The 24310-nt window shown below is 44.1% G+C and overlaps 1 protein-coding gene across 1 annotated transcript in view; it reads right to left on the bottom strand.

The window, feature by feature from the left end:
* Window positions 1-12875: 12875 nt before the first annotated feature.
* LOC115115930 (contactin-5) overlaps window positions 12876-24310 on the bottom strand; it is a gene marked incomplete at its 5' end in the record, with an annotated part of 417179 nt that continues 405744 nt past the window's right edge. The window contains one exon of the mRNA XM_065000650.1: window positions 12876-13996. Within this exon, the coding sequence (XP_064856722.1) occupies window positions 13884-13996 (113 nt within the window). The remainder of the gene's footprint in view (window positions 13997-24310) is intronic.

The raw sequence follows: 24310 nt of genomic DNA, 5'->3' as shown, positions 1-24310 counted from the left end.
TGTTCTCCAAAAACACAAAAAAATATATTACTACGCCAGTCAATGTATTGTTAAAGACGAACGGAAATACATCCAGCCGTAATGTAAACGCCTACAGCTTCCACACGATGTCGCCAGTGCTGGCATTTTGAGCAGACTTAATCCTTGTTCTATTACGTTTTACCCTTTCCGGTTTCAGTTTGTCAACAGGAAGTTATTAAAATGAGAAAGATGGCCGTTGATTTCCAGACTAGCTGCTATCGAATACAAATCGCCCCGTGATGAATTGTATAGCTAATTAACGTTTATTAATACCTAAAGTTGGGTTAGAAAAGTAATTTGAAGTGTTTTGTAAAAGTATATAGGCACCTTTTGTCATTTTAAAAAGTGACGTTGCGTCTTGGAAAACAGAATATTCCTGCATCAGACCGGTCTTCAGAAAATGACATTTTGGCTATACAATGACGGATTTAATCGGGAAAAAGACCCAACTGGGATGTTTATGGGATATATAGGAGTGCCAAGAAAGAAGCTCGTCAACGGTAATGAATGTTTTATATTTTATTTCAGCGTTTTGGGTAGCGACGGATAACGCAAAATCTGTCGTTTTAGGTGACGTTGCTGTATTTTGAGGGTGCATGGTATCAGATAAAAACTTCTCATGCTTTCCCCGAAAAGCATTTTACAAATCTGACTTGGTTCATAGATTCACAACGAGTGTAGCTTTAATTCAGTACGTTGTATGTGTGTATTAATGAAAGTTTGAGTTTTATCAAAAACTATACGTGGCGCACTTGAAATTTCCGCTGATTTGATCCCCACAGCGGGAGCACTTCTCTAAATAAAGTTGATCTGGTCTACCTGGTTAAATAAAGGGGATCTGGCCTCCCTGGTTAAATAAAGGCGAAATAAATTAATATATTAAAAAAATCTTGTTTATATGCAGTTTACATTTTGTTTGGTTTATATATGGTTTAAATCTTGTTTATATGTGGTTAATATATGGTTTAAATCTTGTTTATATGTGGTTTATATATTGTTTATATGGTCAACTTCATTGATTGAGTATCTCCCACCCAACCCAGAATATGATTTATATATGGTTTATATGGTCAACTCCATTGATTGAGTATCTCCCACCCAACCCAGAATATGTTTATATATGGTTTATATGGTCAACTCCATTGATTGAGTATCTCCCACCCAACCCAGAATGTGATTTATATATGGTTTATATGGTCAACTCCATTGATTGAGTATCTCCCACCCAACCCAGAATGTGATTTATATATGGTTTATATGGTCAACTCCATTGATTGAGTATCTCCCACCCAACCCAGAATATGATTTATTTGTGGTTTATATGGACAACTCCATTGATTGAGTATCTCCCACCCAACCCAGAATATGGTTTATATGTGGTTTATATGGTCAACTCCATTGATTGAGTGTCTCCCACCCAACCCAGAATGTGGTTTATATGTGGTTTATATGGTCAACTCCATTGATTGAGTATCTCCCACCCAACCCAGAATGTGATTAGCACCGTCAGCATGTTGCTGGATGCTAATAATGAACAAAACAAAATATTTCCACTACTTTACTAATGTGTCCTTCTCTTACAAAATGTATGGTCAACTCCATTGATTTGAATAGTGTCTCAACAAACTGCCAACCAACAGAATGTGGTTTATATGACTATTTGGTTTATATGGTCAACTCCATTGAACCAAAATTGCAAGCTGTTCTCTAGGCTGATATCCAGCCCCTGTGGTATAACATAACCTTACATACCATCTAGCCCCATGGTATAACATAACCTGACATACCATCAGCCCAGAATGGTGATAACATAACCTGACATGTTGCTGGATGCTAATCTAATGGTATAACAAAACATAAAATATTTACCATCTAGCCCCTTTACATAATGTGTCCTTCTGGTATAACAAAATGTAATGGTAACCCTGACATATAGCAAGAATGAATAACTACATATCATACCATTACATGGTATTTTACATAATCTATTAACCTTACATACCATCTGCCCCAATATACCATCTAGCCTGCTGTGGTATTTTATATCAACAAATCTAGCCCCATGGGGTATACCATCTAGCCCCATGGTATAACATGACATACCATCTAGCATGGTATAACATAACCTGACATACCATCTAGTCATAACCTGACATACCACTAGCCCCATGGTATAACATCGACATACCATCTAGCCCCTGGTATAACATAATAACCATCTGCCCCATGGGCATATTTGTATAACATAACCTGACATACCAGACTATTTGACATACCATCTAGCCCCATCAATCTGACATACCAAAGGTATAAAAACCTGACATACCATCTAGCCCCATGGTATAACATAAAATACCATCTAGCCCCATGGTATAACATAACCTGACATACCATCTAGCCCCATGGTATAACATAACCTGACATACCAAAACAAAGCCCCATGGTATAACATAACCTGACATACCAAGCTGTTCTCTAACCTGACATACCATCTAGCCCCATGGTATATAACCCACATACCATCTAGCCCCATGGTATAACATAACCTGACATACCATCTAGCCCCATGGTATAACATAACCTGACATACCATCTAGCCCCATGGTATAACATAACCTGACATACCATCTAGCCCCATGGTATAACATAACCTGACATACCATCTAGCCCCATGGTATAACATAACCTGACATACCATCTAGCCCCATGGTATAACATAACCTGACATACCATCTAGCCCCATGGTATAACATAACCTGACATACCATCTAGCCCCATGGTATAACATAACCTGACATACCATCTAGCCCCATGGTATAACATAACCTTACATACCATCTAGCCCCATGGTATAACATAACCTGACATACCATCTAGCCCCATGGTATAACATAACCTTACATATCTAATGTTTGGCAATGCTCCTTTTGGTCTCATTGGAACATGTTAGGTGAAAACATGGACTCAGATTTCTGTAATTATCCTGATTGGATATCACACATCTTTTTCCCCACCGTGGAGGTTGACGCCTGCTGTTTGGATTTGAAAACAAACTGTTTCATTGGAACAGGAGGCATCGCTGATGGACAGATTTGTGTAATTATGTGTGTGTATCACACATGTTTTCCCCACCCTGTGTGTGTGTGTGTGTTTGTGTTTGTGTTTTGTGTGTGTGTGTGTGTGTGTGTGTGTGTGTGTGTGTGTGGGGGGTACTTATTATGAAGGGTACTTCTGGGCTTAAGACAGCAGCTGCCACTCCCTGAAAAACCAAACGGAACAATGTCTGGGCTCTGTGTCAGGAGGTTCCACATGGTGGACTCCTGAAGGTCCTTTGTCATTTGCTTCACCTGTCTCATTGTTTGTCAGACATTTACATTACATTTACATTTAAGTCATTTAGCAGACGCTCTTATCAGGTCAGGGTCAGGAGGGGTTATTGGGTCAGGAGGGGTTATTGGGTCAGGAGGGGTGTGTCCTGCTGGAGGGGTTATTGGGTCAGGAGGGGTTATTGGGTCAGGAAGGGTTATTGGGTCAGGAGGGGTTATTGGGTCAGGAGGGGTTATTGGGTCAAGAGGACTTATTGGGTCAGGAGGGGTTATTGGGTCAGGAGGGGTTATTGGGTCAGGAGGGGTTATTGGGTCAGGAGGGGTTATTGGGTCAGGAGGGTTATTGGGTCAGGAGGGGTTATTGGGTCAGGGGTTATTGGGTCAGGGGTTATTGGGTCAGGAGGGGTTATTGGGTCAGGAGGGTTATTGGGTCAGGAGGGGTTATTGGGTCAGGAGGGGTTGGGTCAGGGGTTATTGGGTCAGGAGGGGTTATTGGGTCAGGAGGGGTTTACATTTACATTACATTTAAGTCATTTAGCAGACGCTCTTATCCAGAGCGACTTACAAATTGGTGCGTTCACCTTATGACATCCAGTGGAACTGCCACTTTACAATAGTGCATCTAAATCTTTTAAGGGGGGAAGGATTACTTTATCCTATCCTAGGTATTCCTTAAAGAGGTGGGGTTTCAGGTGTCTCCGGAAGGTGGTGATTGACTCCGCTGTCCTGGCGTCGTGAGGGAGTTTGTTCCACCATTGGGGGGCCAGAGCAGCGAACAGTTTTGACTGGGCTGAGCGGGAACTGTACTTCCTCAGTGGTAGGGAGGCGAGCAGGCCAGAGGTGGATGAACGCAGTGCCCTTGTTTGGGTGTAGGGCCTGATCAGAGCCTGGAGGTACTGAGGTGCCGTTCCCCTCACAGCTCCGTAGGCAAGCACCATGGTCTTGTAGCGGATGCAAGCTTCAACTGGAAGCCAGTGGAGAGAGCGGAGGAGCGGGGTGACGTGAGAGAACTTGGGAAGGTTGAACACCAGACAGGCTGCGGCATTCTGGATGAGCTGTAGGGGTTTAATGGCACAGGCAGGGAGCCCAGCCAACAGCGAGTTGCAGTAATCCAGACGGGAGATGACAAGTGCCTGGATTAGGACCTGCGCCGCTTCCTGTGTGAGGCAGGGTCGTACTCTGCGGATGTTGTAGAGCATGAACCTACAGGAACGGGCCACCGCCTTGATGTTATTTGAGAACGACAGGGTGTCGTCCAGGATCACGCCAAGGTTCTTAGCGCTCTGGGAGGAGGACACAATGGAGTTGTCAACCGTGATGGCGAGATCATGGAACGGGCAGTCCTTCCCCGGGAGGAAGAGCAGCTCCGTCTTGCCGAGGTTCAGCTTGAGGTGATGATCCGTCATCCACACTGATATGTCTGCCAGACATGCAGAGATGCGATTCGCCACCTGGTCGTCAGAAGGGGGAAAGGAGAAGATTAATTGTGTGTCGTCTGCATAGCAATGGTAGGAGAGACCATGTGAGGTTATGACAGAGCCAAGTGACTTGGTGTATAGCGAGAATAGGAGAGGGCCTAGAACAGAGCCCTGGGGGACACCAGTGGTGAGAGCACGTGGTGAGGAGACAGATTCTCGCCACGCCACCTGGTAGGAGCGACCTGTCAGGTAGGACGCAATCCAAGCGTGGGCCGCGCCGGAGATGCCCAATTCGGAGAGGGTGGAGAGGAGGATCTGATGGTTCACAGTATCGAAGGCAGCCGATAGGTCTAGAAGGATGAGAGCAGAGGAGAGAGAGTTAGGTTTAGCAGTGCGGAGCGCCTCCGTGATACAGAGAAGAGCAGTCTCAGTTGAATGACTAGTCTTGAAACCTGACTGATTTGGATCAAGAAGGTCATTCTGAGAGAGATAGCGGGAGAGCTGGCCAAGGACGGCACGTTCAAGAGTTTTGGAGAGAAAAGAAAGAAGGGATACTGGTCTGTAGTTGTTGACATCGGAGGGATCGAGTGTAGGTTTTTTCAGAAGGGGTGCAACTCTCGCTCTCTTGAAGACGGAAGGGACGTAGCCAGCGGTCAGGGATGAGTTGATGAGCGAGGTGAGGTAAGGGAGAAGGTCTCCGGAAATGGTCTGGAGAAGAGAGGAGGGGATAGGGTCAAGCGGGCAGGTTGTTGGGCGGCCGGCCGTCACAAGACGCGAGATTTCATCTGGAGAGAGGGGAGAAAGAGGTCAGAGCACAGGGTAGGGCAGTGTGAGCAGAACCAGCGGTGTCGTTTGACTTAGCAAACGAGGATCGGATGTTGTCGACCTTCTTTTCAAAATGGTTGATGAAGTCATCTGCAGAGAGGGGGGGGGAGGAGGATTCAAGAGGAGGAGAAGGTGGCAAAGAGCTTCCTAGGGTTAGAGGCAGATGCTTGGAATTTAGAGTGGTAGAAAGTGGCTTTAGCAGCAGAGACAGAAGAGGAAAATGTAGAGAGGAGGGAGTGAAAGGATGCCAGGTCCGCAGGGAGGCGAGTTTTCCTCCATTTCCGCTCGGCTGCCCGGAGCCCTGTTCTGTGAGCTCGAAATGAGTCGTCGAGCCACGGAGCGGGAGGGGAGGACTGAGCCGGCCTGGAGGATAGGGGACATAGAGAGTCAAAGGATGCAGAAAGGGAGGAGAGGAGGGTTGAGGAGGCAGAATCAGGAGATAGGTTGGAGAAGGTTTGAGCAGAGGGAAGAGATGATAGGATGGAAGAGGAGAGAGTAGCGGGGAGAGAGAGCGAAGGTTGGGACGGCGCGATACCATCCGAGTAGGGGCAGTGTGGGAAGTGTTGGATGAGAGCGAGAGGGAAAAGGATACAAGGTAGTGGTCGGAGACTTGGAGGAGTTGCAATGAGGTTAGTGGAAGAACAGCATCTAGTAAAGATGAGGTCGAGCGTATTGCCTGCCTTGTGAGTAGGGGGAAGGTGAGAGGGTGAGGTCAAAGAGGAGAGGAGTGGAAAGAAGGAGGCAGAGAGGAATGAGTCAAAGGTAGACGTGGGGAGGTTAAAGTCGCCCAGAACTGTGAGAGGTGAGCCGTCCTCAGGAAAGGAGCTTATCAAGGCATCAAGCTCATTGATGAACTCTCCGAGGGAACCTGGAGGGCGATAAATGATAAGGATGTTAAGCTTGAAAGGGCTGGTAACTGTGACAGCATGGAATTCAAAGGAGGCGATAGACAGATGGGTAAGGGGAGAAAGAGAGAATGACCACTTGGGAGAGATGAGGATCCCGGTGCCACCACCCCACTGACCAGAAGCTCTCGGGGTGTGCGAGAACACGTGGGCGGACGAAGAGAGAGCAGTAGGAGTAGCAGTGTTATCTGTGGTGATCCATGTTTCCGTCAGTGACAAGAAGTGGAGGGAGGCATAGGCTGAGATGAACTCTGCCTTGTTGGCCGCAGATCGGCAGTTCCAGAGGCTACCGGAGACCTGGAACTCCACGTGGGTCGTGCGCGCTGGGACCACCAGATTAGGGTGGCCGCGGCCACGCGGTGTGGAGCGTTTGTATGGTCTGTGCAGAGAGGAGAGAACAGGGATAGACAGACACATAGTTGACAGGCTACAGAAGAGGCTACGCTAATGCAAAGGAGATTGGAATGACAAGTGGACTACACGTCTCGAATGTTCAGAAAGTTAAGCTTACGTAGCAAGAATCTTATTGACTAAAATGATTAAAATGATACAGTACTGCTGAAGTAGGCTAGCTGGCAGTGGCTGCGTTGTTGACTTTGTAGGCTAGCTGGCAGTGGCTGCGTTGTTGACACTACACTAATCAAGTCGTTCCGTTGGGTGTGATAGTTTCGACAGTGCTGCTATTCGGGGCTAGCTGGCTAGCTAGCAGTGTTGATTACGTTACGTTGTGTTAAAGAACGACAATAGCTGGCTAGCTAACCTAGAAAATCGCTCTAGACTACACAATTATCTTTGATACAAAGACGGCTATGTAGCTAGCTATGTAGCTAGCTACGATCAAACAAATCAAACCGTTGTACTGTAATGAAATGAAATGAAAATGTGATACTACCTGTGGAGCGAAGCGGAATGCGACCGGGTTGTTGAGTGAGGAAGTTCAATTCGGTGGACATTGGCTAGCTGTTGGCTAGCTAGCAGTGTCTCCTACGTTAAGGACGACAAATAGCTGGCTAGCTAACCTCGGTAAATTAAGATAATCACTCTAAGACTACACACTCTAAACTACACAATTAACTTGGATACGAAGACAGCAAAGACAACTATGTAGCTAGCTAACACTACACTAATCAGGTCATTCAGTTGAGTGTAATAGTTTTTAGTGCTGCTATTCGATAGACGGTGGACGTTAGCTAGCTGGCTAGCTGGCTAGCTGCTGGGCAGATAGCAGTGTAGACTGCGTTAGGACGACAAAATACGATACTTACGCAATTATCTTAGATACAAAGACGGCTATGTAGCTAGCTAAAAAGAAATTGCTAAGATTAGACAAATCAAACCGTTGTACTATAGTGAAATGTAATGAAATGTAATGAAAAGTTATACAACCTGCGGCCGAAGTGCGAATGCGACCGCTCGCTCCAACCCGGAAGTACCAACCCGGAAGACCACCTTAAAGACACAATTACAATTTACACACGCCTGTGTTGATGGGGAAGCAGTGTAATAGCTTTAACAGGCCTTTAAAAATGTTAGACTGCTGGATATTGACAGTTAGACTGCTGGATATTGACAGTTAGACTGCTGGATATTGACAGTTAGACTGCTGGATATTGACAGTTAGACTGCTGGATATTGACAGTTAGACTGCTGGATATTGAAGTTAGACTGCTGGATATTGACGGGTAGACTGCTGGATATTGACAGTTAGACTGCTGGATATTGACAGTTAGACTGCTGGATATTGGCAATTAGACTGCTGGATATTGACAGTTAGACTGCTGGATATTGACAGTTAGACTGCTGGATATTGGCAGTTAGACTGCTGGATATTGGCAGTTAGACTGCTGGATATTGACAGTTAGACTGCTGGATATTGACATTTAGACTGCTGGATATTGACAGTTAGACTGCTGGATATTGAAGTTAGACTGCTGGATATTGACAGTTAGACTGCTGGATATTGACAGTTAGACTGCTGGAAATTGACAGTTAGACTGCTGGATATTGAAATTAGAATGCTGGATATTGACAGTTAGACTGCTGGATATTGACAGTTAGACTGCTGGAAATTGACAGACTTCTGGATATTGAAATTAGAATGCTGGATATTGACAGTTAGACTGCTGGATATTGACAGTTAGACTGCTGGATATTGACAGACTAAAAAGTAAACAACAAATGCACCTGGGTCTGCCAGTGGTGCTGATATTTTGACTGCTGGATATTGACAGTTAACTCAGGGTTGACAGTTAGACTGCTGGACTGCTGGTATTGACAGTTAGACTGCTGGATATTGACAGTTAGACTGCTGGATATTCACTGCCCGGGTAGACCCTGGTTTTACCTTTGGATATTGGCAGTTAGACTGCTGGGTTCAGCCCCAGCACCCATGTGATTTGCATTTTGCTGGATACCTCAGGGTTCAGACCCCAGCACCCATGTGTTTTACCTGGATTTGACAGTTACCTCTGGGTTCAGCCCCAGCACCCATGTGATTTACCTTTTGCGACCTGCTGGGTTCAGCCCCAGCACCCATGTGTTTTGCCTTTTGCGACCTCTGGGTTCAGTCCCAGCACCCATGTGTTTTCCCTTTAGACCTCAGGGTTCAGTCCCAGCACCCATGTGTTTTGCCTTTACTCAAAAAAAGTAAACCAAATCAGGGTTCTGCCAGTGGTGCTGTTTTGCCTTTTGCGTACCTCAGGGTTCAGCCCCAGCACCCATGTGTTTTGCCTTTTGCGTACCTCAGGGTTCAGCCCCAGCACCCATGTGTTTTACCTTTTGCGTACCTCAGGGTTCAGCCCCAGCACCCATGTGTTTTACCTTTTGCGTACCTCAGGGTTCAGCCCCAGCACCCATGTGTTTTACCTTTTGCGTACCTCAGGGTTCAGCCCCAGCACCCATGTGTTTTGCCTTTTGCGTACCTCAGGGTTCAGTCCCAGCACCCATGTGTTTTCCCTTTTGCGTACCTCAGGGTTCAGTCCCAGCACCCATGTGTTTTGCCTTTTGCGTACCTCAGGGTTCAGCCCCAGCACCCATGTGTTTTACCTTTTGCGTACCTCAGGGTTCAGCCCCAGCACCCATGTGTTTTGCCTTTTGCGTACCTCAGGGTTCAGTCCCAGCACCCATGTGTTTTCCCTTTTGCGTACCTCAGGGTTCAGTCCCAGCACCCATGTGTTTTACCTTTTGCGTACCTCAGGGTTCAGTCCCAGCACCCATGTGTTGGGAAAAAGACCTGTCTAAATGTGGAAAAACAAGACCTGACCGAGACTAACCATCTTTAAATAACATAGAAATAAGTAATGTTTGGTTGAGATGGGGATCAATGAGATTACAACCTACACTGAGTATAGAAAACATTAAGAACACCTGTTACTTCCATGATAGACTGACCAGTTGAATCCACTGGTTTGGGTCATTAACTGCAATGCTGCCGGGTTATTCACGGTCAACAGTTTCCCGTGTGAATCAAGAATAGTCCATCACCCAAAGGACATTCAGCCAACTTGACACAACTGTGGGAAGCATTGGAGTCCACATGTGCCAGCATCCCTGTCCAAGCCCAGATTAATTGAAGCAGTGCTGAGGGCAGAAGGTGGGTATGCAATTCAATATTAGGAAGATGTTCCTAATGTTTGGTATACTTAGTGTATATTCACCCACTCAAAAAGACAGCCAAAAGTTAGCTGAACTTCCAGTGGTATCACTATGCTTTCAACCATCTAAAAGCACGAAAAACTCCAATAGAAAAACCATGTCTTATTTTTGGTTAAGTTGTCACCCAAATGTTTATCACTGTGCATTCAAACATTTAAAAGCATATCAAAGTTCAAATGGGAATACAATATCAGATAGTGTGTTTGGAAAGTATTCAGCCCCCTTGACATTTTTCACATTCTGTTATGTTACAGTCTTATTCTAAAATGTATTAAATCATTTTTTTCCTCCTCAATGTTCAGGTCTAAACCATAATGACAAAGCAAAAACAGATATTTTTAAAATGTTAGCAAATTTATTAAAAATACAAAACTTAAATATCACATTTACATAAGAATTCAGACTCTTTACTCAGTACTTTGTTGAAGCACCTTTGGCAGCAATTACAGCCTCAAGTCTTCTTGGGTATGACGCTACAAGCTTTGCACACCTGTATTTGGGGAGTTTCTCCCATTGTTCTCTGCAGATTCTCTCAAGCTCTGTTAGGTTGGAAGGGGAGCGTCGATGCACAGCTATTTTCAGGTCTCTCCAGAGCTGTTGGATCGGGTTCAAGTCCGGGCTTTGGCTAGGCAACTCAAGAACATTCATAGACTTGTCCCAAAGTTGTCTTGGCTGTGTGCTTAGGGTCGTTGTCCTGTTGGAAGGTGAACCTTCATCCCAGTCTGAAATCCTGAGCGCTCTGTGCAGGTTTTCATCAAGGATCTTTCTGTAATTTGCTTGATTCATCTTTACTTTGATCCTGACTAGTCTACTAGACAGACTAAAACAACCATATGGTCTCAGCAAAGTAGTCAGACTAAAACAACCAGCAAAGTAGACAGACTAAAACAACCAGCAAAGTAGTCAGACTAAAACAACCAGCAAAGTAGACAGACTAAAACAACCAGCAAAGTAGTCAGACTAAAACAACCAGCAAAGTAGACAGACTAAAACAACCAGCAAAGTAGTCAGACTAAAACAACCAGCAAAGTAGACAGACTAAAACAACCAGCAAAGTAGACAGACAGACTAAAACAACCAGCAAAGTAGACAGACTAAAACAACCAGCAAAGTAGACAGACAGACTAAAACAACCAGCAAAGTAGTCAGACTAAAACAACCAGCAAAGTAGACAGACAGACTAAAACAACCAGCAAAACAACCAGCAAAGTAGTCAGACTAAAACAACCAGCAAAGTAGACAGACTAAAACAACCAGCAAAGTAGACAGACTAAAACAACCAGCAAAGTAGACAGACAGACTAAAACAACCAGCAAAGTAGTCAGACTAAAACAACCAGCAAAGTAGTCAGACTAAAACAACCAGCAAATTACACAGAATAAAACTACCAACAAAACAACCAGCAAAGTAGACAGACTAAAACAACCAGCAAAGTAGACAGACAGACTAAAACAACCAGCAAAGTAGACAGACAGACTAAAACAACCAGCAAAGTAGACAGACAGACTAAAACAACCAGCAAAGTAGTCAGACTAAAACAACCAGCAAAGTAGACAGACTAAAACAACCAGCAAAGTAGACAGACAGACTAAAACAACCAGCAAAGTAGTCAGACTAAAACAACCAGCAAAGTAGACAGACAGACTAAAACAACCAGCAAAGTAGACAGACTAAAACAACCAGCAAAACAACCAGCAAAGTAGACAGACTAAAACAACCAGCAAAGTAGTCAGACTAAAACAACCAGCAAAGTAGTCAGACTAAAACAACCAGCAAAGTAGACAGACTAAAACAACCAGCAAAACAACCAGCAAAGTAGACAGACTAAAACAACCAGCAAAGTAGTCAGACTAAAACAACCAGCAAAGTAGTCAGACTAAAACAACCAGCAAATTACACAGAATAAAACTACCAACAAAGTAAAACAACCAGACCAGCAAAGTAGACAGACTAAAACAACCAAAATAGTAGACAGGAAATAACCAGCAAAAGAGACTAAAACAACAATGAGCAGCTATGGTTAATGACTAAAACAACCAGCAAAACAACCCTAGACGACTAAAACAACATTTTTGGACAAGGAAAGACCTGCCGTGAGACGAGTGAAACAGCGTCTCTTGGAAAGTGGACACACCGTTGTCATCAACATTGTTGCATACTGAACTCTTGGTCAAACGACAACAGTTGTGCTCCTGACAAGGGGCGGGGCTAGGAGAGCAAGAGATTGTGCTCCTGACAAGGGGCCAGGCTAGCTGTGTTTGGAAAGTGGCATGGAGAGAGAGCGGAGAGGGATGACTCAAGTAGCATGTCAACTATAAAAATGGATGTTACACACTGCGTTTAACAAACCAAACATTCAAATACCATTATAGAAGGTGAAGTAAAAACCCAAACCGGTCCGTGCATCAATACTGGTAAAGCAAAATATTTGGTATACCGCCCTAAGACAGGCAACCAGTTAAAAACGTATATAGTGAAGACAGATAGTGACAGGGTAGCCTAGTGGTTAGAGCGTTGGACTAGTAACCGGAAGGTTGCAAGTTCAAACTCCTGAGCTGACAAGGTACAAATCTGTCGTTCTGCTCCTGAACAGGCAGTTAACCCACTGTTCCTAGGCCGTAATTGAAAATAAGAATTTGTTCTTTGACTGACTTGCCTAGTTAAATAAAAGTAATAAAAAAATAGACAGACAACCATTTAAAAAATATACATCACATTTATTTGTACTGACACCAATGAGTCTCCACAGACTTATCAAGTCTTTGTCTAAAGATGTGTTTGGGCACTACAGGTGAGGACAGGTATACCTGCCTCACCTTACCTCTGATACATCCAGCAGTCCAACACATGTGCTGAAAAGCATTGCTCTTTGCTATCAGAAAAACAGAAACCGTGACCTAGCTGAAACACACACCACTCACTTTTTTGTTTTGTTTCTAAAGGTAACACAATGTACAAAAAGCTAGTCTGGAAGTAGTACCATTTCTCGGGTACTATAAAACATGTTTATTCTTTCACTTCACTCTGTATGAATAAGGAAACACTGATCTCTACTGAGCTGCTGCTTGTTAGGCTGCCAAGGACTACATGGATACAGATAACTAATGAGAAGAGAGGCTGAATCAGGCTGATCCCAGTATTACAGCCTTACAGACAGCCAGACAGCCAAACTGCCTCAGCAGCAGCTTTCAGGGAATTGTTCACACTCTGTAGAGCCTCATGGCTTTGGCCGCCTGGAAGCAGTTAGAGGCCAGTCGACAGGTAAGAAAACAACGGCCCATAAAGTTAAAGTTAAATGCTTCCCAAATGGCACCCTATTCCCTACATAGTGCACTACTTTTGACCAGGCCCATAGGGCACTATATAGGGAATAGGGTTCCATTTGGGTCGCACCTAAATTATTAAAGAAAAAGTATTTCCACAACAATGTACAGTTACAACACAAGTGATGTTGGGAAAAAAGTGCAAAAAAAAACATGTTTTCACAAATAATGTTTTGTTCAGCTCCTGAAAAATGTATACTTAAATAAAATAAATGAATGTTATTTTTTGACCATCCATTGGTTTGTTGGTGTCAAAAATGGATGTCCTCGGCAGGCCCCAGGCCTGGTTGGCTTATGGATAAGGTCAGAGAAAACAGACCGTCTGAGGAAGGGAGGGATGAAAGAGGTCCCTCCATGTAAAGAAGGCTGGCGGGATGGAGGAGCGAGGGAGGAGGTCTCTCTGTGTAGGCCTCACCAGGAAGCTGAAGGCACCAGAGGAACGGAGAGGAGCAGAGCAGTAGTCCATGGCAGGCTCCACGGTAGCAGGCTGTGAACCGAACCCTGGCCACTCTTCGCTCGGACACCTGGGTTAGAGGGATGGAGGGGTGGAGGGAGGGGAAGACGAGGGGGACGGGGAGAATGAAGGAGTGGGGAGACAGGGGTGGAGGGATGGGGGGAAATGGGGTAGACAGGGAGATGGGGATGGGGATAGACACAGGGATAGAGGGATGGGGAAGACAGGGAGATGGGGATGGGGATAGACACAGTCAGTTCAGAAAATAACCAAAATTCCAATTCCAAAAATGTTAAAAAGCATTGAAGAGATTTGGAATTGGAATGTCAGTGTACTTTCCGAACTGACTGGAATTTAAATGGACTTGACTCCAACCCTGATCCAAATTGAAGATTGCTCCGATTCACTATAATGCCATCAGTGAAGTGAAATGTGTACCAAGTTTCATGATTTTATAAAATGTAACAATTAGACCTACAATTTCAAGCTTGGACTAACAGCATTACAAAGCTGCAGTATATTCAGTTTGACTAATTAGAAAACAGACTAGACAGCAGATTAATTAGACAGTAGACTAATTAGAAAACAGACTAGACAGCAGATTAATTAGACAGCAGACTAATTAGAAAACAGACTAGACAGCAGATTAATTAGACAGCAGACTAATTAGAAAACAGACTAGACAGCAGATTAATTAGACAACAGACTAGACAGCAGATTAATTAGACAGCAGACTAATTAGAAAACAGTCTAGACAGCAGATTAATTAGACAGCAGACTAATTAGACAACAGACTAGACAGCAGATTAATTAGACAACAGAATAATTAGACAGCAGATAAATTAGACAACAGACTAATTAGACAGCAGATGAATTAGACAACAGACTAATTAGACAGCAGATTAATTAGACAGCAGATGAATTAGACAACAGACTAATTAGACAACAGACTAATTAGACAACAGACTATTTAGACAACAGACGAATTAGACAACAGACTAATTAGACAGCTGACTAATTAGACAACAGACTAATTAGACAACAGACGAATTAGACAACAGACTAATTAGACAACAGACTAATTAGACAACAGACTATTTAGACAACAGACGAATTAGACAACAGACTAATTAGACAACAGACTAATTAGACAACAGACTATTTAGACAACAGACTAATTAGACAACAGACTAATTAGACAGCTGACTAATTAGACAACAGACTATTTAGACAACAGACGAATTAGACAACAGACTAATTAGACAACAGACTAATTAGACAACAGACTATTTAGACAACAGACTAATTAGACAACAGACTAATTAGACAGCTGACTAATTAGACAACAGACTAATTAGACAACAGACAAATTAGACAACAGACTAATTAGACAACAGACTAATTAGACAACAGACTATTTAGACAACAGACTAATTAGACAACAGACTAATTAGACAACAGACTAATTAGACAACAGACTAATTAGACAACAGACTAATTAGACAACAGACTATTTAGACAACAGACGAATTAGACAACAGACTAATTAGACAACAGACTAATTAGACAACAGACTATTTAGACAACAGACGAATTAGACAACAGACTAATTAGACAGACTGATAATTAGACAACAGACTATTTAGACAACAGACTAATTAGACAACAGAACAGACTAATTAGACAACAGACTATTTAGACAACAGACTAATTAGACAACAGACTAATTAGACAGCTGACTAATTAGACAACAGACTAATTAGACAACAGACAAATTAGACAACAGACTAATTAGACAACAGACTAATTAGACAACAGACTATTTAGACAACAGACGAATTAGACAACAGACTAATTAGACAACAGACTAACTAGACAACAGATGAATTAGGCAACAGACTAATTAGACAACAGACTAATTAGACAACAGACTAATTAGACAACAGACGAATTAGGCAACAGACCAAATAGACAACGTACTAATTAGACAGCAGGCTAATTAGACAGTGCAACAGACTAATTAGACAACTGGCTAGTTAAACAGCAAGACTAAGTAGACAGCAGATGAAGGTAATAACAAGGTATGGCAGGCAGGCCTGTGCTATAATAAATCCAAACATTTACGATAAACAGAAAATCATTTTTTGTCAGGACTGTTTTTTTCTCACAGACACAATTTAATCTAAAATAATTTGCAAGCACCCACAGTAGTTTGAAGTATGCTAATTGTTGACATTAACTCTCAGGGGCTTTGAAATTGCAGAAATTAATCTTTCGTCTGGCAGAGAAAGAATAAAATGCACGTTTATGTGTTTGGACTTGTTACTTGTGTTTCTACAAATTATGGTAAACTTAACATTTGTCTTGTTTGAGACTAACTTGGCTGTGCAAGGAAAATTCTCCCTCGTGGGGACATTTCCTAATTCCCCAAGAGGACAAAGGCTATTTTAAGTTTAGGGGTTAGGTTCAGCGTAAGGTTTAGAATTAGGGTTAGGGTAAGCGGTTAGTGATTAGAGTTAGGAGTTAGGTTTGGGTTAGGGTTAGGGTAAGGGGTTAGTGGTTAGGGTAAGGGGTTAGTGATTAGGTTAGGGTAAGGGGTTAGTGATTAGGGTTAGGAGTTAGTGATTAGGGTTAGGAGTTAGGTTCAGCGTAAGGTTTAGAATTAGGGTTAGGGTAAGGGGTTAGTGATTAGGGTTAGGTTAAGGGGTAAGTGATTAGGGTTAGGAGTTAGGTTTGGGTTAGGGTTAGGGTAAGGGGTTAGTGATTAGGGTTAGGAGTTAGGTTTGGGTTAGGTTAAAAGGGGTTAGTGATTAGGGTTAGGAGTTAGGTTTGGGTTAGGGTTAGGGTTAGGGTAAGGGGTTAGTGGTTAGGGTAAGGGGTTAGTGATTAGGGTTAGAGTAAGGGGTTAGTGATTAGGGTTAGGAGTTCGGTTTGGGTTAGGGTTAGGGTAAGGGTAAGGGTAAGGGGTTAGTGGTTAGGGTTAGTGGTTAGGTTTGGTTTAGGGTTAGGGTAAGGGGTTAGTGGTTAGGGTAAGGGGTTAGTGATTAGAGTTAGGGTAAGGGGTTAGTGATTAGGGTTAGGTTTGGGTTAGGGTTAGGGTAAGGGGTTAGTGGTTAGGGTAAGGGGTTAGTGATTAGGGTTAGGGTTAGGGTAAGGGGTTAGTGATTAGGGTTAGGAGTTAGGTTCAGCGTAAGGTTTAGAATTAGGGTTAGGGTAAGGGGTTAGTGATTAGGGTTAGGTTAAGGGGTTAGTGATTAGGGTTAGGAGTTAGGTTTGGGTTAGGGTTAGGGTAAGGGGTTAGTGGTTAGGGTTAGGAGTTAGGTTTGGTTTAGGGTTAGGGTTAGGTTTAGTGGTTGGGGTAAGGGGTTAGTGATTAGGGTTAGGGTTAAGGGGTTAGTGATTAGGGTTAGGAGTTTAGGTTAGGGTTAGTGGTTAGGGTTAGGGTTAGGGTAAGGGGTTAGTGTTTAGGGTTAGGGTAAGGGTTAGTGATTAGGGTTAGGAGTTAGGTTTGGGTTAGGGTAAGGGTTAGTGGTTAGGGTAAGGGGTTAGTGATTAGGGTTAGGGTAAGGGTTAGTGATTAGGGTTAGGAGTTAGGTTTGATTAGGGTTAGGAGTTAGGGGTTTGTGGTTAGGGTAAGGGTTAGTGATTAGGGTTAGGGTTAGGGTAAGGGGTTAGTGATTAGGGTTAGGAGTTAGGTTTGGGTTAGGGTTAGGGTAAGGGGTTAGTGGTTAGGGTAAGGGGTTAGTGATTAGGGTAAGGGGTTAGTGATTAGGGTTAGGAATTCGGTTTGGGTTAGGGTTAGGGTTAGGGGTTAGTGGTTAGGGTAAAAGGGGTTAGTGATTAGGGTTAGGGTAAGGGGTTAGTGATTAGGGTTAGGAGTTAGGTTTGGGTTAGGGTTAGTGGTTGGTTAGGGTTAGGGTTAGGGGTTAGGGTAAGGGGTTAGTGTTTAGGGTTAGGGTAAGGGGTTAGTGATTAGGGTTAGGATTTAGGTTTGGGTTAGGGTAAGGGGTTAGTGGTTAGGGTAAGGGGTTATTGATTAGTGGTTAGGGTAAGGGGTTAGTGATTAGGGTTAGGGTAAGGGGTTAGTGGTTAGGGTAAGGGGTTAGTGATTAGGGTTAGGGTTAGGGTAAGGGGTTAGTGATTAGGGTTAGGGTTAGTGGTTAGGTAAGGGGTTAGTGATTAGGGTTAGGGTAAGGGGTTAGTGATTAGGGTTAGGAATTAGGTTTGGGTTAGGGTTAGGGTTAGGGGTTAGTGGTTAGGGTAAGGGGTTTGTGATTAGGGTTAGGGTAAGGGGTTAGTGATTAGGGTTAGGAGTTAGGTTAGGGTTAGTGGTTAGGGTTAGGTTTAGGGTTAGGGGTTAGGGTAAGGGGTTAGTGTTTAGGGTTAGGGTAAGGGGTTAGTGATTAGGGTTAGGAGTTAGGTTTGGGTTAGGGTAAGGGGTTAGTGGTTAGGGTAAGGGGTTATTGATTAGTGGTTAGGGTAAGGGGTTAGTGATTAGGGTTAGGGTAAGGGGTTAGTGATTAGGGTTAGGAGTTAGGTTTGGGTTAGGGTTGAAGGTTAGGTAAAATAGGATATTTAATATAAATATATTTTAGATCCCCACGACGATAGAATAACATAATGTGTGTGTGTGGGTGCGCGCGCAATGGTGTGTGTGTGTGTGTGTGTGTGTGTGTGTGTGTGTGTGTGTGTGTGTGTGTGTGTGTGTGTGTGTGTGTGTGTGTGTGTGTGTGTGTGTGTGTGTGTGTGTGTGCAGGTGGTTAATTAAAAGTGTATTAGCAAAGGGAAACTTGGCTGAGGCAACAGCTGTGGTTGTGGTGATGTAATAAACTTTCACAGAAAATGGGTAGAAAGAAACAGGGGAGGAGGAGAAACAGGGGAGGAGGAGAAACAGGGGGGAGGAGAAACAGGGGAGGAGAAACAGGGGAGGAGAAACAGGGGAGGAGGAGAAACAGGGGAGGAGTAGAAACAGGGGAGGATAAACAGGGGAGGAGGAACAGGGAGGAGGAGAAACAGGGGAGGAGTAGAAACAGGGAAGGAGTAGAAACAGGGGAGGAGAAACAGGGGAGGAGGAGAACAGGGGAGGAGAAAAGGGGAGGAGAAACAGGGGAGGAGAAACAGGGAGGAGGAGAAACAGGGAGGGTAGAAACAGGGAAGGAGTAGAGGGGAGGAGAAACAGGGGAGAAGGAGAAACAGGGGAGGAGAAAATAGGGGAGGAGGAGAAACAGGGGAGGAGAAACAGGGGAGGAGGAGAAACAGGGGAGGAGTAGAAACAGGGGAGGAGGAACAGGGGAGGAGAAACAGGGGAGGAGGAGAAACAGGGGAGGAGGAGAAACAGGGTAGGAGGAGAAACAGGAGGAGGAGAAACAGGGGAGGAGCGGAAACAGGGGAGGAGGAGAAACAGGGGAGGAGCAACAGGGGAGGAGCGGAAACAGGGGAGGAGGAGAAACGGGAGGGGAGGGGAGGAGAAATAGGGAGGAGGAGAAACAGGGGAGGAGCGGAAACAGGGAGGAGGAGAAACAGGGGAGGAGGAGAAACAGGGGAGGGGAAAAACAGGGGAGGAGAAACAGGGGAGGACAAACAGGGGAGGAGGAGAAACAGGGGAGGAGGAGAAACAGGGAGGAGAAACAGGGGAGGAGAAACAGGGGAGGAGGAGAAATAGGGGAGGAGTAGAAACAGGGGAGGAGAAACAGGGGAGGAGGATAAACAGGGGAAGGAGAAACAGGGGAGGAGAGGGGAGGAGAAACAGGGAGGAGGAGAAACAGGGAGGAGAAATAGGGGAGAGTAGAAACAGGGGAGGAGAAACAGGGAGGAGGATAAACAGGGGAGGAGGAACAGGGGAGGAGGAGAAACAGGGAAGGAGTAGAAACAGGGGAGGAGAAACAGGGGAGGAGGAGAAACAGGGGAGGAGAAATAGGGGAGGAGGAGAAACAGGGGAGGAGGAGAAACAGGGGAGGAGGAACAGGGGTGGAGGAACAGGGGAGGAGGAGAAACAGGGGAGGAGAAACATGGGAGGAGGAGAAACAGGGGAGGAATAGAAACAGGGGAGGAGAAACAGGGGAGGAGGAGAAACAGGGGTAGAGGAAAAATCATAGCCTGGTGTTCCAGTCTGTTTATTAATTCTAGCCTGGTGTTCCAGTCTGTTTATTAATGCTAGCCTGGTGTACCAGTCTGTTTATGAATCCTAGCCTGGTGTTCCAGTCTGTTTGTTAATCCTAGCCTGGTGTTCCAGTCTGTTTATTCATCCTAGCCTGGTGTTCCAGTATGTTTATGAATCCTAGCCTGGTGTTCCAGTCTGTTTATTAGTCCTAGCCTGGTGTTCCAGTCTGTTTATGAATCCTAGTCTGGTGTTCCAGTCTGTTTATGAATCCTAGCCTGGTGTTCCAGTCTGTTTATGAATCCTAGCCTGGTGTTCCAGTCTGTTTATTCATCCTAGCCTGGTGTTCCAGTCTGTTTATTAGTCCTAGCCTGGTGTTCCAGTCTGTTTATTGGTCCTAGCCTGGTGTTCCAGTCTGTTTATTAATCCTAGCCTGGTGTTCCAGTCTGTTTATTAGTCCTAGCCTGGTGTTCCAGTCTGTTTATTAGTCCTAGCCTGGTGTTCCAGTCTGTTTATTAATCCTAGCCTGGTGTTCCAGTCTATTTATTAATCCTAGCCTGGTGTTCCAGTCTGTTTATTAATCCTAGCCTGGTGTTCCAGTCTGTTTATTGGTCCTAGCCTGGTGTTCCAGTCTGTTTATTCATCCTAGCCTGGTGTTCCAGTCTGTTTATTAGTCCTAGCCTGGTGTTCCAGTCTGTTTATTAGTCCTAGCCTGGTGTTCCAGTCTGTTAATTAATCCTAGCCTGGTGTTCCAGTCTGTTTATTAATCCTAGTCTGCTGTTCCAGTCGGTTTATTAATCCTATTCTGGTGTTCCAGTCTGTTTATTAATCCTAGCCTGGTGTTCCAGTCTGTTTATTAATCCTAGCCTAGCCTGGTGTTCCAGTCTGTTTATTAATCCTAGCCTGGTGTTCCAGTCTGTTTATTAATCCTAGCCTGGTGTTCCAGTCTGTTTATTAATCCTAGCCTGGTGTTCCAGTCTGTTTATTAGTCCTAGCCTGGTGTTCCAGTCTGTTAATTAATCCTAGCCTGGTGTTCCAGTCTATTTATTAGTCCAAGCCTGGTGTTCCAGTCTGTTTATTAATCCTAGCCTGGTGTTCCAGTCTAGCCTGGTGTTCCAGTCTGTTAATTAATCCTAGCCTGGTGTTCCAGTCTGTTTATTAACCCTAGCCTGGTGTTCCAGTCTGTTTATTAATCCTAGCCTGGTGTTCCAGTCTGTTTATTAATTCTAGCCTGGTGTTCCAGTCTGTTTATTAATCCTAGCCTGGTGTTCCAGTCTGTTAATTAATCCTAGCCTGGTGTTCCAGTCTGTTTATTAACCCTAGCCTGGTGTTCCAGTCTGTTTATTAATCCTAGCCTGGTGTTCCAGTCTGTTTATTAATCCTAGCCTGGTGTTCCAGTCTGTTTATTAGTCTAGCCTGGTGTTCCAGTCTGTTTATTGGTCCTAGCCTGGTGTTCCAGTCTGTTTATTAATCCTAGCCTGGTGTTCCAGTCTGTTTATTAATCCTAGCCTGGTGTTCCAGTCTGTTTATTAATTCTAGCCTGGTGTTCCAGTCTGTTTATTGGTCCTAGCCTGGTGTTCCAGTCTGTTTATTGGTCCTAGCCTGGTGTTCCAGTCTGTTTATTAATCCTATCCTGGTGTTCCAGTCTGTTTATTAGCACTATCTTGGTGTTCCAGTCTGTTTATGAATCCTAGTCTGGTGTTCCAGTCTGTTTATTAGTCCTAGCCTGGTGTTCCAGTCTGTTTATTAATCCTAGCCTGGTGTTCCAGTCTGTTTATTAGTCCTATCTTGGTGTTCCAGTCTGTTTATTAATCCTAGTCTGGTGTTCCAGTCTGTTTATTAATCCTAGCCTGGTGTTCCAGTCTGTTTATTAATCCTAGCCTGGTGTTCCAATCTGTTTATTAGTCGTAGCCTGGTGTTCCAGTCTAGTCTGGTGTTCCAGTCTGTTTATTAATCCTAGCCTGGTGTTCCAGTCTGTTTATTAATCCTAGCCTGGTGTTCCAGTCTGTTAATTAATCCTAGCCTGGTGTTCCAGTCTGTTTATTAATCCTAGCCTGGTGTTCCAGTCTGTTAATTAATCCTAGCCTGGTGTTCCAGTCTGTTTATTAATCCTAGTCTGGTGTTCCAGTCTGTTTTATTAACCCTAGCCTGGTGTTCCAGTCTGTTTATTAATCCTAGCCTGGTGTTCCAGTCTGTTTATTAGTCCTAGCCTGGTGTTCCAGTCTGTTTATTAGTCCTAGCCTGGTGTTCCAGTCTGTTTATTAATCCTAGCCTGGTGTTCCAGTCTATTTATTAATCCTAGCCTGGTGTTCCAGTCTGTTTATTAATCCTAGCCTGGTGTTCCAGTCTGTTTATTGGTCCTAGCCTGGTGTTCCAGTCTGTTTATTCATCCTAGCCTGGTGTTCCAGTCTGTTTATTAGTCCTAGCCTGGTGTTCCAGTCTGTTTATTAGTCCTAGCCTGGTGTTTCAGTCTGTTTATTAATCCTAGCCTGGTGTTCCAGTCTGTTTATTAATCCTAGTCTGCTGTTCCAGTCGGTTTATTAATCCTATTCTGGTGTTCCAGTCTGTTTATTAATCCTAGCCTGGTGTTCCAGTCTGTTTATTAATCCTAGCCTGGTGTTCCAGTCTGTTTATTAATCCTAGCCTGGTGTTCCAGTCTGTTTATTAATCCTAGCCTGGTGTTCCAGTCTGTTTATTAATCCTAGCCTGGTGTTCCAGTCTGTTGATTAGTCCTAGACTGGTGTTCCAGTCTGTTAATTAATCCTAGCCTGGTGTTCCAGTCTATTTATTAGTCCAAGCCTGGTGTTCCAGTCTGTTTTATTAATCCTAGCCTGGTGTTCCAGTCTGTTTATTAGTCCTAGCCTGGTGTTCCAGTCTGTTAATTAATCCTAGCCTGGTGTTCCAGTCTGTTTATTAACCCTAGCCTGGTGTTCCAGTCTGTTTATTAATCCTAGCCTGGTGTTCCAGTCTGTTTATTAATTCTAGCCTGGTGTTCCAGTCTGTTTATTAATCCTAGCCTGGTGTTCCAGTCTGTTAATTAATCCTAGCCTGGTGTTCCAGTCTGTTTATTAACCCTAGCCTGGTGTTCCAGTCTGTTTATTAATCCTAGCCTGGTGTTCCAGTCTGTTTATTAATCCTAGCCTGGTGTTCCAGTCTGTTTATTAGTCGTAGCCTGGTGTTCCAGTCTGTTTATTGGTCCTAGCCTGGTGTTCCAGTCTGTTTATTAATCCTAGCCTGGTGTTCCAGTCTGTTTATTAATCCTAGCCTGGTGTTCCAGTCTGTTTATTAATTCTAGCCTGGTGTTCCAGTCTGTTTATTGGTCCTAGCCTGGTGTTCCAGTCTGTTTATTGGTCCTAGCCTGGTGTTCCAGTCTGTTTATTAATCCTATCCTGGTGTTCCAGTCTGTTTATTAGCACTATCTTGGTGTTCCAGTCTGTTTATGAATCCTAGTCTGGTGTTCCAGTCTGTTTATTAGTCCTAGCCTGGTGTTCCAGTCTGTTTATTAATCCTAGCCTGGTGTTCCAGTCTGTTTATTAGTCCTATCTTGGTGTTCCAGTCTGTTTATTAATCCTAGTCTGGTGTTCCAGTCTGTTTATTAATCCTAGCCTGGTGTTCCAGTCTGTTTATTAATCCTAGCCTGGTGTTCCAATCTGTTTATTAGTCGTAGCCTGGTGTTCCAGTCTAGTCTGGTGTTCCAGTCTGTTTATTAATCCTAGCCTGGTGTTCCAGTCTGTTTATTAATCCTAGCCTGGTGTTCCAGTCTGTTAATTAATCCTAGCCTGGTGTTCCAGTCTGTTTATTAATCCTAGCCTGGTGTTCCAGTCTGTTAATTAATCCTAGCCTGGTGTTCCAGTCTGTTTATTAATCCTAGTCTGGTGTTCCAGTCTGTTTTATTAACCCTAGCCTGGTGTTCCAGTCTGTTTATTAATCCTAGCCTGGTGTTCCAGTCTGTTTATTAATCCTAGCCTGGTGTTCCAGTCTGTTTATTGGTCCTAGCCTGGTGTTCCAGTCTGTTTATTGGTCCTAGCCTGGTGTTCCAGTCTGTTTATTAATCCTAGTCTGGTGTTCCAGTCTGTTTATTAGTCCTAGCCTGGTGTTCCAGTCTGTTTATTAATCCTAGCCTGGTGTTCCAATCTGTTTATTAGTCGTAGCCTGGTGTTCCAGTCTTATTCATAAGCTCTAGTCTGGTGTTCCAGTCTGTTTATTAATCCTAGCCTGGTGTTCCAGTCTGTTTATTAATCCTAGCCTGGTGTTCCAGTCTGTTAATTAATCCTAGCCTGGTGTTCC

Source organism: Oncorhynchus nerka, linkage group LG14, assembly GCF_034236695.1.
Source record: "Oncorhynchus nerka isolate Pitt River linkage group LG14, Oner_Uvic_2.0, whole genome shotgun sequence".
Classification (NCBI taxonomy): domain Eukaryota; kingdom Metazoa; phylum Chordata; class Actinopteri; order Salmoniformes; family Salmonidae; genus Oncorhynchus; species Oncorhynchus nerka.
Note: the sequence above shows the minus strand (reverse complement) of the source record. Positions and strands in the feature narration are given on the sequence as shown.